The 14,094-nt window shown below is 58.1% G+C and overlaps 1 protein-coding gene across 3 annotated transcripts in view; it reads right to left on the minus strand.

The window, feature by feature from the left end:
- Grm4 (glutamate metabotropic receptor 4) overlaps positions 1 to 14,094 on the minus strand; it is a 91,661-nt gene that overhangs the window by 76,513 nt on the left and 1,054 nt on the right. For all 3 annotated transcript variants that reach the window (XM_052744358.1, XM_052744357.1, XM_052744359.1), the window contains exon 2: positions 3,453 to 4,337. In XM_052744358.1, coding sequence (XP_052600318.1) covers positions 3,453 to 3,971 — 519 coding nt within the window. In that variant the 5' untranslated portion in view covers positions 3,972 to 4,337. The remainder of the gene's footprint in view (positions 1 to 3,452; positions 4,338 to 14,094) is intronic.

The following is a 14,094-nucleotide window of genomic DNA, read 5'->3' on the forward strand; positions in this document are numbered from 1 at the left end:
ACAGCCCCACGGGCACTGGCAGTACCCTCGTGGCCAGGCTGGGGCAGCTCAAAGCCCCCCCTTCACTGAGCCCAACAAGAGCGCTGTCACTACCCATGGAGACACCGCTTCAGCCAGCGCTGAGCTCGAAGCCCTCACAGGAAGAACCGAGAGGCCCAGCAGATGGCGGGAACTCTCCGGGATCAGCCTCAAAGGTCACCGTCTGTCGCAGCCTGCCTGCTCCTAGCTTTTCTGCATCGATGGAGTGTCTCATGCTGACTTGAGGCCCAGCTCCAAGCTGGGTGTGACATTTCCTGTGGGCTGACTGTGTACCCGGCCCTGCGCTGACCTTGCTCACACCCCACCGACTAACTCCATCCACTTGGCTGAGGGGGTTGGGGCAACTGTCTTAAACACTCTGCAAACTAAGGCAGAATAAGACCAGCATGCCCACGTCATCGGCCTTGTTCACCAACCTCTGCCTGGCCTCTCCACCCGGCTTCAGCACTCTCGCATGCAGAAGGAAGAGGAATTCAGAGTCATCTCCTCTGAGTTCTCACCAGCGCACAGGTTGGAGCCTGTACTGTCCTGACCACCCTCGACAGCGTCTGTTCTCAGAAGATCTCACTGGCTCATTCAAACTCTGGTGTCAATGGCTGATACAGTAAGTGGGGTTCTAATGATTCTGGAGGGACAAGGATTAACGCTCAGGCTTGACCCTGCCTGGGGCTGTCACCACCACAAGGTATCCACGGCCACACCTTGTCCTCCTCAGAGACTGTGGACCCTCAGCAAGGTGTTCTCCACACACTCATCCTCCCTCCCTTGGGAGAACAGACCAAGCTAAGGCTGACTAAACAGGATGTAGGTGGTTGCTAGGCCTGTGGATCCCCAGAGTCAGGCATCTGCTCCCCAAAGATGGCCAGGTTCCCACCCCACTTTGCAGTGGTTTGTGTGAGCTGGCTGTCTAGAGGAAGCATAGGAGACCTGGCCCCTTGCATCCCAATAAGCACCCTCCAGGCAGGCTGTGCCCCTGGAGCCTCCCTCAGCAAGAAGGAAGCACTGACCACAGCAGCAGAGCCCAGGCCCCCTGGAAGAATTAGTCTCCGTTGTGGCTGGGAGGCAGAGTCAGGCAGTGACACACACACACCCCCATACACACACAGGGGAACAGACACCCACATGCCCCAGAGCTGGAGAGCCAGCTCTTGTTCTGAGTTTTCCCAGCCCACTCTCCCCAAGTTAACCTCTCGCCTCTGTAAATGGCTTCTGAGTGTCTGGTCCAGTCTCTCATCACTATCAGTTTCATTAGTGAAGAAGCCTCTTGCCCCAGCTTGGACCATTAACATCACTAAAAGGGACCCAGGGAACACAGACCACAGCCCTTCTGGTTGCTCCCCCCACACACACACTTCCTCTCTTTCCAGGCCAGCAGTCAATGCAGCCTGCCCAGCTCACAACGCACACCAATCCCTGAGCTCACATAGGCACAGACCTAGCAGCCAGGCCTCTTCACACAGGACAGGGAACATGGAGGCCTGAGCCCTGGGTCCTGTCATACAAACTGTGTCCATCCTTGGGCAGAATAGCACAGAAATACAGCCATCTCAAGGGCCTCGAGCACCTTGTCCCCCAGATATATGTGTCCCTGTGAATGTGTTTTGAAGTCTAACATCCAGACAGGCCATTCTGCGGGCTCAGCACACAGAAAGTCGGGGAGCCAGGGATCCCCCATCCCAAAGGTGAAGTGGATACTGGGAGGCTTTCACTCTTGAGCACCAGGAGAGTCTCAAGATTCCACGCGAGGCTCACTTAAAATGAGCTGGGGGCTGGGCCAACGTCACTGGGACCACAGTTGGGTGGCCCAGGCTGCCTCCTCCCAGGCCTGGCAGGGCCTGGATGACTCAGCTGTCCCAGCCATCAGTGGAGCAGGCCTGGGACAGCCAGCCCCAGTTTTCCCATTATCTCCTCCTCTCCGTGAGGCTGGAGGCATGGGAGGACCAATGCAGCATTCTGAGAACCCACGAGATGATCAGGACAACGAGGTCCCCAGGGACTCCTTGAATTGTCCATGCAGGGGCATCATTTCCTTAGGGGTTCCTGCTGCTCCTACACCCAAATCAAGTAAAACCAACCGCCCAGGAAAAGGCCATCCTGGGACCACAGCAGGTGCATACACGTGTGCACACACATTTATGATGGCTGCAGATGCAGACAGGGTATGCACTCTGCAGTGGGGTTGCCTGAGACTAGCCATGGCTAAATTCTACCCCATCGAACAAGGACTTCCTCTCTATTCATCCCCTCCTGGAGGCACAGACACCACACCATCCCCAGTACTGATGCATCCTCAGAGTTAGACGGATGAGCTCCGGGTGAGAGAGACTGGCTTCCTCTCCTCCCACCCCAAGTGGCTCAAACAGCCTTTCCCAAGCTCTGGAGACCAGGGCAAAGGGACCCAGAGGTCAGAGTTAGAGGGGACCAGTGGCCTCTTCTGGTCTCTTCCTCTTCCCTCCCCCTCTCCCCCGCCACTCACACCATAGATAGAGAAAAGGAGGCAGGCTCGGGGGTGGGGGGAGCTGGTGCATAATTATTGGTAAAATGCTTGTAACGTTTTTCCCTCTCCCCAGTAGCTTTCAGTTGTTTTAGCAGCTTAGCAAGCACTTGGCTCCAATTGAATTGCAAATCAGCAGCTCTTGCCCCGGGAAGAGAAGAAGGGAGGTGGTGGAGGGGGCAGGGAGGGGCTGGGAAGGGAGAGGAGGAGGATGTAAAGGAGGAGGGCAGAGGGCAGAGGGGAGGGTGGGAGGGAGGCCAGGGCTAGGTTCAGGTAACCAGGCTAAGGTTGGATTAGCCTGCTCCCCATTCCTCTCTTCATCCCCCCCACCTCAACCCACAACCCCGCCCCCATCCGAAAACCAGGACACTCTTCTCTAGCCGGAACTGAAGGGCGGGCTGGGAGAGCCACCAGGGGCTTCCTCAACTAACCAGAAGAAAAGGCATCTTTCTTGGGGATTGCAATTATTTGAAAACAATGTCAAAACAAAAGTCTTGCTTTATCCCCTGGCAATCCACAACGCCGTGGTTTCCAGTCTGTATTTTGTCTGTCTGCCCTTCCATCGATCCACCTGTCTTCCATTTGTCTGTCTGCCTCTCTCTGATGTTCCTTCACACTTCCAGCCCCTCCAGGTTCAGGGTCTAAAGAGCCAGCCAAGGCAGGTGCTGCTTCAGAACCACGGTCAGCAGCAAGCCCCGACCCGCAGCCCCACCCTCACTCCACCATGCCCAGGCTTCAAACACGGGATCAGGCACGAGAGCCCAGAGGGCTGCCTCCTTCCTCATACACTCTCCCACACAGTCAGGAGGAGGAGGAGGAGGAGGAGGAGGAGGAGGAGGAGGAGGAGGAGGAGGAGGAGGAGGAGGAGGAGGAGGAAGGAGTCTCAGGCCAGGCACCCTGGGCCATGGAGGGCACTCACCTTGAAGAGGCGGAGGATGTTGGCCACCATGATGGAGACCGAGCTCCCTGAAGCCCCGATGACACCCACCACTCGTTCAGGCTTGGTGATGATGGGCGGGCCGCCGCTGCCACAGCGGACCTCCGTGCCATCCTTCTCAATGAGCGCCTGTACAAAGGTCAGTGACTGCTCGAGGGCGTGGGTGTCCCTGGAGCAGGTGTCCAGAATGCGGGCGCCCAGGGTGATGTTGGGCAGTAGGTCCGGGTCATTGTTGATGCGATCCAGAGCGAAGAGCATGGCCTCCAGCCGGTGAATGCCCTTCTCCTTCTTCAGCTCCCCACAGGCTTTACCTTCTGAGCCGCGGCCATGGACAGGAAACAGGCCTCCCAGCGTGATATCCCCGTCAATGCGGATAGAGTTCATGTGGGGATGACCCTTGGGCTTCCCTAGGGATGAAGGCACCCAGGGGCCATAAAGGCTAAGGAGCAGGCAGAGGGGCAGCCGGGCCCACCACCAGCCCCAGCCTCCCTTCCCAGGCATTTCGAAAAGGCCTAGAGACCCATGAATAGTGGGCCCCACCCCTAGCCCTAGCAGGCCCTGGGTCCCACGGCCTGGGTACACATGAGCAGGACAGCTTCAGCAGCAGGGTGGCTGGTGACGGCCAATGGACTGGCCCATTCCAAAGATCTCCCCTCCTCCTCTTTGGTACTTGAATGGAGCTCAGTGGCCCACACAGGCCAAATCCACAGACGACAGAAAGTGACCGGAGCTACAGGAGGTCTCAGATCCTTGTCCCCATGTCCTGCAGGCCAGATTGCTGTGTCTGGCTGTGGAAAGGGAGGTGAGCTCCTAGCCTGGCAGGATCTTAGCATCAAGGAGAAAACAGCTCCGATCACTGCTACCAACCTGGGAAAGAGAGAGAGACTATCAGGCCAGCCCGAAGAAGACATTTACTATTCTGATTCCTCATCAGGAGCCTGGGAGAGGGAGCCCAGAGGTTATCGCCAAAGACGCCATAAATCTCAACTTGATTTTCACTGCTGCGGCCCAGCTCCTGAGGAAATGCAGAGCTGGAAGCAGAAACTGGGTCATGTTTAAAGACCTTCGCTGGCCTGGACCCATTGCCCTCAGAGGCCAGGCCTCTGACAGAGTCCTCCTGGGGACAGCAAGCATGGCTGGGGAGGAATGGGTCCCTCAGCATGCCCTCAGAAGTTATAGCAAGATACCAATCCTGTCCATCCAACCTCATGATAGAAATGAAGAAACTGAGACCCCATAGAAGTCTGTGCCAAGTTCCACAGATATTCCCCACCTTAGCTATGAGCAAGAAACCCAGCTGTTTTGGGGGGACCCAGGAGGGGAAGCCAAGACCCCAGGAGGAGAGCGGCCTGCCCAGTAAGGCTGGAGTGCTGGCTGGGCCCAGGCCAGGAGCTGCAACGCCAAAGGGTGGGAAGTGGGAATCTGGGGTTCAGAGATGGTCCCCCACTTCCACATGTACACTCCAGCCACACAAGTGCCCAAACAGCGCAAATCCAGGTTCCCTCCCCTGTCCCTCTCCCTGCCTCAGCCTCCTCTGGCCTCCCTCCATCCGATATCTGCCCCAGTGGGGCTCAGGTTGCGGCCTGGGCCTCTACATTATTATCATCATTGTTGTTATTGTTGTGATTAAATATTTATCTGCAGGGTAGAGGAGAAAACAGAGCTCTTCCTCATTCTCACAGCTAATTTGGGCTAATTTCCCTTGGGAATTCTGTACACCCCCTAGCCTTCCCCCTGAAGCCAGCAGCCTCCCCCCACTACTTCAGAATCCACGAGGAAGATGGCTGATAGCTGAGTCAGGGCTGGGCTAAGAGGTGACCCCAAGACCCTTACTCCAAGGGTTTGTCAAGTGAAGCCAGCTAGCCATGGGGGGCACTCTGTGCCTCAGTTTCCCATGCAATCAGAAGAGGAGCTGGAGTCTAGACTGAAACTCTCCCTAGAAATGGGGTGCTTCCATCAAGGCCCAGCAGGGATCTGGGAACCCACCCCTCCTCAACTTGCCAATCCACCTACTCAAGCCCCAAGGACAGGGAATGGAAGGATGCGAGACAAGATTACAGCCTCAGCTTCTGGGCTTCTCTGGCCCTGAGGGCCTCACACTAAGTGTTGGGGGGATAGGGATTGAACCCAAGGTCAGCACATGCTAGGCAATCTCCACCACTGAGCTACAAGCCCAGACCTCAAGTCTTCCATCTGCAACAGGCCCTGGGCAGTCAAGACTCTAGCGACGACTCTACCTAGCCCTGCTCTACCAGCGAACTGGTATGGGTAGCCCAGAAGCATCCCGTAACTCTCTCAGAGTCACCTAGCAGATCAAGATGTGTCAGGGCCTAGAGACAGAGCACATAGAGGTCCTTGAAGAACCACCTTTTCCAAGACCCGGGGACCTGGGACTAGATCCACAGCCAGCATCTTGGGTGGTCTCAAGGCTACCTCTGTTCAGAGCTGTCATCTCTCGCCCCTCATGAGAAGGGCTTTATGGGATCACTCTCTGGGTGGTTGTGGGAACAGCTAGATGGGGCACTAGGCAGGTCACAAGCAGTTGGAAGGAGAATGGTGTCACCATGGGGTCCCAGAACCCTGCCCTGCCTTGCCAGGTGGGCACATCTCCTCTGGGTCTTTCTTGTGTTCATATATGGAAGTTGGGTCAGTTGGGCACCATGGTGGCCCCTTGGGCACATCTGCAGCTATCACTAAAATGGCCTGTGTGCAGACAGGGCATGGCTATGCCAGACAACTGCCAAGGGGTCACTGATCAGTTCAGACGACCACGGGGCAGCTGAAGAGCACAACACACCGCCCTGGGGGTGGACAGAGTGTCCAGCCCACCCCACGGGGGGGGGGGGCAGCTGCAGCACTGGGTGGTTCCACCACACAGAGCCCAGAGACACAGTGCACGGGCAGGGTGGCCTACGCTCTGGCCACTCCACCGCTGTGGCGGGCGGTCCCTCAGGCCTGCTGAGTTCACAGCTGTTTCCACGCGTGTCACATGGAGGGGGCTCGGCACCCTGAAAGAGTATGAGCCACATCAGGCCCAATGGATGCAGGGAGCCTGCACGACACAGCTGTAGCAGTGGCTTGGAGCCCTTTCCAGGGGTTCGCTGCAGCTCCTAGAGGCTCAGTGCGCCACCCACATGTGGGAACAATCAGGGCATGAGGGAAGGAAGCCCAACACAGCAGGGCCAGATTCAGGAGTCCTGAAGGTACTTCTTCAGCTGCCAAGCCTCCCACACGGCCTCCCTCCCAGGATAGGAGCCTCGTCCCTGGCCATAGCAGGTCCCCAGGCAGATTCCAGTTCCTCCAAGGGGATTGGTGGACACACCTCCTTCAGCCTCCCCACCATCTTTTGATGCTGTAACAGGAACAAGGGGGAAGTAAAAATACCCTGAAAGGAGGCAGAGCACAGCCCTAGGGACGTCTGTCTGCACCTGCAGGGGAAAGGGGAGTTCTTTGAAGTCCATTCCCTAAGCCGCAGACACACACACACACACACACACACACACACACACACACACACACACACACACACAAATTTCAAAATAGCCAGGGAAGCTCAAATGGGGCAAGAGGCGCCCCTCCCAGAAGGAGTCACCGGGATGGCTGCAAGGCCAGCACCTCCCTCCTCTTCCCCTTCCCTGGCTTAGTCCTCTCTACCCCCTCCCACTGGCTGCAGGGTGGACAGTGACAGCACCAGAGGGGCAGAGAGTCCTCCCCCGTACAGCATTAGCTCACAGGCCAACGGTAAAGCGTTTTCCAGAGCATTCTCTTCCGTGAATGAGGTTGTAAAGTGAACTTGGGATGGGCTGCAGTCTGGGAGGGCTGAGGACCAACCACGGGCCTCGGCCACCAGGGAGGGCTCAGGAACCTGTCTCACGGGCCGCACCAACTCCTCTCAGGCAGGTCCACCATGCCTTTCTGATCTTGATCATTCCAACCCAAGCATGGCCCGATCCAGGAGGAACCAGACCACAGGGCAGCAACCAGGCAGGGAGAACCATGATTCACCAAAACTCCAGTCATCCTTCACTGAGCTGCCTTTGACTCTTCCAAAACCCACCAAACAGAACCCAAACAGCTGACCTGAGGGCAGAGAACGGGGGTAACCCTGAACCTTGTCACAGGACAAGGTGGGAGCCACTACACTTGATCCTCTGAGGACTGCACCCCAGAAAAGATGTGGGCACTCAGGGTACGAAGCCATCCCCGGGGTGCCACAGGGAGAGCCAGAGCCCAGACCCTGCCCTCAGCCCTCCTGAGCCTTGCTCCATCGCTTCAGTGACCTGTCCCACCTTGGATACCTCTGGTTCCCACCTAACCAGGTGCTCAGAAAGCTGGAAACTGTGAATGGCTGAGTGGGGACTGCCCTCAGCTCTCTAGACATCTCTTTGGCCCAATCTCACACCCTAAAAGGCAAAATGAAAGGGAACCAGAGGCCTCTCCCCTCTTCCTGCCTGAACCCCTCTTCACCACCCCCAAGGACCCCACGACCCAGCAAAGGACTAGTTTGTGAGTCAGTACCCTCCCAAAGGGACACGGCCAGACATGGGAAGCAGGCCACTCAAAACCTCCCCTGCCCCACAGTGAGAGAGTCCACAACTCTGCCTGCCTGAGAGGGGCTTTGCGGCTCCATCAGGCACACGGCCCCCCATGAGGAGAGTAGGCTGGGTCCTCCATGGCCTCTGCACCCCGGCTCGCCAGCCTTACATTCTCAGCTGGTGTGGAGAATGGATGCTATGGAGGGGTTTGCACTGCTCCCCAGAGGCCTGCTCTGCATTTATGAGACCCTATGATACACAGTACTGGTACTTCCAAAGGTAGAACTTGGGGTAGGTTTTCAGGCTGTGAACAGGACTGACTGGCAGGGCCAAGGCACTGAGGCCACCCAACTGAGCAGAGACTTATTCTAAAGAGAAGCTCTGGGTCCCTCAGCACTTCTCCAGGTCCCTCAGCACTCCCACAGCCACGGGCTGGTGACAGAGTATCACTCTGGTGCCCAGCTCTGGAAGCCCCGCACTCAAATAGCTAAAGCTCCCAGACTGGGAACCTGCCAAGTCCTAGAACAGTCCACACCCCCAGGCATCTGTCCGTTCAGGTTCTGCAAGAGCACAGGCCTGATTCAGAGGTGACGGGCTTCTCGGCAAGCTCTGCAGAAATGTGTATGGAAGGAGAGAAGAGAACTGGTAGGAGGTGGGAAGGACACAGGAAGTAACTCCTCAGCTTAGGATCAGTGGGAATTAGGAAGAGGAAAACATGGCATCCACGGTCCTGTACTTCTGCCCTTCCGATGGCAGCCGAGAGCCCTCCTCCCCCAGGGAATCTGCCCTGACTACTCCAGTTCCTGAGACAAATATTATAGTCTCGCTCATGCTGAAGCTGATGCTGGGGGTTGATGGAGAGGCCCATGTGACCAGCTCCTTTACATCTCCTATGCTTCATCCACGGTTCAGAACACAAAATAACACGCTCAATCAATGACAGGCAGAGACAGGTCCCCTCCCGGAGCCAGCCATGCAGCTCCACTGAGGCAGAGCCCAGGACAATCAGCAGCAACATCTGCAGTCCACAGAGAAGGACTCAGCCCTTGAACCAAACTCTGGAGACCCTCATGTGTGGTCAAGCACAGACTGCTGTCCCATTTGCCATGGACATCCAGTCATTAAGGGTGGCCTTCAAATATGGGCTATGAACACCCAGTATGCCCTGCCCTGGTATGACTCAGGTACACACATCTGTGCAGCTGGCACTGGGGGTGAAGGAGGGCACAAGAGCCACACAGCTACAGGGGATCAGCGAAGGTGCCCAGATGAGCCCTTTGGGAAGAGGATCGTGACGGAAGGTTTCTCTGAGGAGTTGCATTCAAACAGAAAGTACAGTGGGAACAGGTAAGCCTGTGGGCTTCTGAAGCAGAAGCCAGAAGGGGACCACAGACAAAGCCCCCGAGGTTGGTGCTTAGCTTTTTGTGGATAAACGGCAGAAAGCCAGCGCGTCCAGAGGACAGGGAGGGAGCAGAGGGATTGCTGAGGGACAAGCCAGAGAATGACTGGCTAAGGTCAGACTCCATGGCCACTGTTCAGACAGAGAAATGGGGGCTTCGAGCTCAGTGACAAGATGAGAAAGAAACCTGAGGCCCAGAAGGATGGCCACCTGAGCAGGCCACAGCTGCCCACAGCTGCCCACAGCAGCAGAAAGTCTCATCCCATGTCCAGCCTATCACCAAAGCTCAGGGCATCAGCCATCCATCCCACCAACATCGCCCGCCTCTCTGGGGCATCAAAGTCCACACTGCCTCCTCCACCTTCAGGCCCAGTGTCCACAGCCCAGCCCTCTCATCCTTGTCTCACCTCCCCACCTCCCCGCCATGGTCCCTAGCTTCCTGCACAAGACCCAAGCCGACACCTGGCCCCCCCAAACCCAATACTCCAGGCCCAAGTACTGCCTGGAGCCAGGTGCTTAGCCCAGTCTGATCCATCTTGCCGCAGAGCGTGGACACAGCCACCTCCGAGGACAAGACTCCATCCCTTAGGCGGGCCACACAAAGGCCATGGACCAGAAGTGGCCACGATGATGTCTGTGACAGGCTGAATCCCTGACCCTCATATCTATATTTGAACCTGAAGACTCTGCATCTGGGGCAGTGGCTGTCGTTTTAACTAGAAGTCCCACCCAAACTAGTAGGTACAAGGGCTGGTTTCTGTCACCCAAGAATGTGGGGAGGTAGCCAGAGAGCCCAGAACTCTGGCCCCATCCCCTGCACACACACCCACAGGAGCAGCCACGGGTCTCTGCTAGTTTCATAGTTATCACTCCCGCCCCAATGATCGTGGCCTTGCCTTCTCCAGGAGAGTGGTAGCTTAGCTAGACTGTCTCACTAGGCCTAAAATGGCACAGGCTGTCATTATGGGCTGTCATTTCCCAATTACTGCAGATAATATCTACTTTAATTGAACAGGGTCCTGATAATGCCATTATCCACCAAGTTATCCAATTCATTTAATATATGCGCGTACACACATCTTAACACCTGGCTGCCACCATGACACTGCTCTACGGTGACATTCGGGGGTGACACTTTGATGGGAAGACTTGGCTTTCATTTAGGGGTGACTTGTACTATCCTCGGTGTGCTGGTTTTACCAAGAAACCAGGGGACAGGGACAAGCCAGAGCAGCCTCTCTTGGCCTGCAGGCTCAGGGGGCTCAGAGCAGCCTGGGGAGGGAGTGAAGGGCGGGGTCGGAGAGAGGTCTTGCTGCATAGGGAGCAGGTACAAGGGACTGGGGGGACAGCCTGCTCCCCAGGGCCCCAGGCAGAGACTTCTCTCAATCCCGCTGTGTGCATGGAGTAGGTAGCGATCTACATGTGCATGGATGGTGTACATACACGTGTATACTTGTGTACCTATGGAGACCAGAAGTGGACAGCAGCTGTCGCCCTCAGTTCCTCCCCTCCCTATTTGTTGAGATGGAGTCTTGCTAATAGGAAGCCCATGGTGAGGCTAGGCTGGCTGAGCCGTGAGCCCAGGGGCTACCTGTCTCTGCCTCCCCAGTGCGGGGTTCCAGGTACATCACCACATGGCTTTCTCACAGGTGCTGGCACCCAAACTCAGAACCTGGGGCTTGCCAAATGAGCCATCTTCCAGCTTCCTCTCAGTTCATTTCCTGGTAATCCCAGCTGACTAGGGCAGAGCTGACACTCCTGGAAACGGGGTCTTACAGGGAGTGACAGGAAGCTTTTGTCCTCACTCCAAACTCCTCTGCTTCTCCTTCTTCAGGTGGGGGCCCGCTCAGCCAGCAGATCTTCTGCCAGGCCAGGCCAGGGCTGGGGCCTGGCTGCCAGCTCCCTCACGCCTTCTCCAGGTGGCATGAGGTGCAGATCTGCAGGAGTGCACATACCTTCCAGTGGCAGGAGCTGCCAGCCCAGCTGCCCAGTCTCCCAGCAGGGCCTGCCCACTGGAAAGTTGGGTTCTGGGCCGAGAGGGGGTGGACAGCAGGGGTGGGCAGATGTCTTGGGGTGGGTGGTAATTAGGGGCTGCTGCTCTGAGCTTGGAGGAAGAGGACAGGCCTGTCAGCTGTAATTACACGGCTCTGGAGTCCATGGGTCCTGCTCCACGTCTTCCCACCAGCTGGCCCCTGCAGTGGGGTAGGGATGGCCCAGCAGCCCCAAGGTTGGGCTGTGGAGCCCTCAGGACAGGGACAAGGCTGTGCAGAGCCTTCCAGGCTCTTCTGGCCAGCAAATATTCAGTCACAGGCTGACTGCCAAGCTCCTGGAGACATCATGCCTCCAACAGAAGGATGCAGAAGCCATGATACAGGTCAGAGGAGGAGGGGAGTATCCTCAGCTGGACCAGCGACCAGGACATCTGTCCAGCTCCTGACCTGTCCCTACCTACCTGCCTGCTCAGGGCCTGTTCTATGTGAGGCTGAGACTCCCCCAAAGCCCTCTCTGAATGTGCCTGGAAATCCACCACTCACGATATGTTCCTCTAGACCAAACACTGCCAACTTCCAGGGTGAGGGATCATTTCTGGGGATGTTTGTTCCTGAGCAATGTGAGGCAGGTGAGGAGAGTCCAGGAAAACCATAGCCATCCATTCCCCAGGAGGGCAGGCATGCAGCTCAGAGCTGAGAAGAAATGGGTGGAGCACCATCCCCAAAGGTCCCACCCAGGACAAGAATCTGACCAAGGCTGGGGCTCCTTCAGGAAGGCAGTCTTCTGCTGAGGACTAATGCCCACAGCCCCCTACAGCCTGCCCAAGGCCTGTGCTGGTCCCCTGTGATGCCCCATAGTGCCTGTGCTGGTCCTCTGTGATCCCCCCATGCCCCCGTGCTGGTCCTCTGTGATCCCCACACCCCCGTGCTGGTCCTCTGTGATCCCCACACCCCCGTGCTGGTCCTCTGTGATCCCCACACCCCCGTGCTGGTCCCCTGTGATCCCCCCACACCCCCTGTGCTGGTCCTCTGTGATCCCCACACCCCCTGTGCTGGTCCTCTGCGATCCCCCACACCCCCTGTGCTGGTCCTCCGTGATCCCCCCCCACACACACACACACCCTGAGCTGGTCCTCTGTGATCACACACACACACACACACACACACACACACACACACACACACACACCATGCTGGTGCTCCGTGATCCCCCCACAGTGCCTGTGCTGGTCCCCTGTGATCCCCCACAGTGCCTGTGCTGGTCCTCTGTGATCCCCACACCCCCGTGCTGGTCCTCCGTGATCCCCCCATACCCCCTGTGCTGGTCCTCCGTGATCCCCCCACACTCCCTGTGCTGGTCCCCTGTGATCCCCCTACACCCCCTGTGCTGGTTCTCTGTGATCCCTCCACACCCCCTGTGCTGGTCCTCTGTGATCCCCGCCCCCCAGACTGAGCTCCTATAGGAGCAGCTCAGGAAAGCTCCCAAGTTCTCAGCTCCTCACCAAAGGCCTGTCACCTCCTCCCATTCACAGGGGAGCTGAGCCCAGGGGAAAGAGGGCCAGGACCAAGCCAGCCTGAGAGGTAGGGGCTGGCATGAGAAGCGAAGTCCTCTCCCTACGGCTGGTTAGATGTTAGGCTCCGCTGCAGAGACGCTCCAGTGGCCTGAGATGCTCAGAAGGGATACCCTCAGAGTACCGGCCTGCCTGCCTGCCCTAAGTCCAACCATCCAGAGTAGAGCGGGTGGCTGTGAGGACACATACACACACGCCTCCCGCCAGACTCACAGCAGGACGGCCACCACACTGCCACACATGTGGCTTGGGGTACCCTAGCCCTGAAAGCCCAGCTCAGGGGGTGTCACCAAAAGCCAGCTTTCTCCCTAGCCAGGGGCAGGGATAATGAGGAGAGCAAGAAGAAACCAGGTGCCCCCTGCGGAAAGGATTGTCTGAGTAGGGAGAGTGTCGCCCAGGGCTAGGGGCAGAGGGCGCTCGTCCTTTGGGCTCCGGACTCCCCGCCGCGGTGCTGCTGCCCCAGCTCAGCACAAACAGCCTCGCAGCGCGAGGTGCGGGGGCGCAGCGCACAGTCGGGCTTCCACCTCGGCCCCGCCCCCGCGCGGGGAGGGGACACGGCTGCCCGCGGGCACGGGGAACCGACCCCGGAGCAGGGACCTCCCCCGCCACACGAGCGCTCACAAAGATCCCTTAGAGACGCTCGGTTCACCAGGGTTTCGGGGAGGCTATGGCCCCAAGTGTTAAGAAAGCCTGACCCCAGGTCCCGGGGCTGTGGAGAGACCCCAGACCTGCAGCGCCACCGCAAACCACGGCGGCGGCTGCGGGCAGGAGGTGCTCCGGCTCCAGCCAGTGGCGAAGGTGGTGCCGGGGCCGGACTCGGTTCTCAGAGAAGGGAGCCTTAGCGCCCGGCTGGCGCTGCCCTCCGGCCGAGGACCACGGGGCAAAAGCGCATACCCCGGCCCGCGCCCCCACCACCTAGCCTTTCCGCAGAGGGGGCGCGCGGGTGTCGCCGTCCCCATCGGGTCCAACTCCACCTGTCATCAGTGCAGCCCGTCACAGCCCCCACCCCACTTTCCCCTAGATCCGCAGACAGCTGTGTCCCATCCCCGAGGGGGCATCGGAGAGGCGGCCCCAGCCCGGAGAGGAGCCCTTGCTCCTGGGTCCCGAGCCCGCCTCCCGGAACTAGGG

This window comes from Peromyscus californicus, unplaced genomic scaffold (assembly GCF_007827085.1).
Source record: "Peromyscus californicus insignis strain IS unplaced genomic scaffold, ASM782708v3 Scaffold_19__1_contigs__length_69161282, whole genome shotgun sequence".
Lineage (NCBI taxonomy): Eukaryota > Metazoa > Chordata > Mammalia > Rodentia > Cricetidae > Peromyscus > Peromyscus californicus.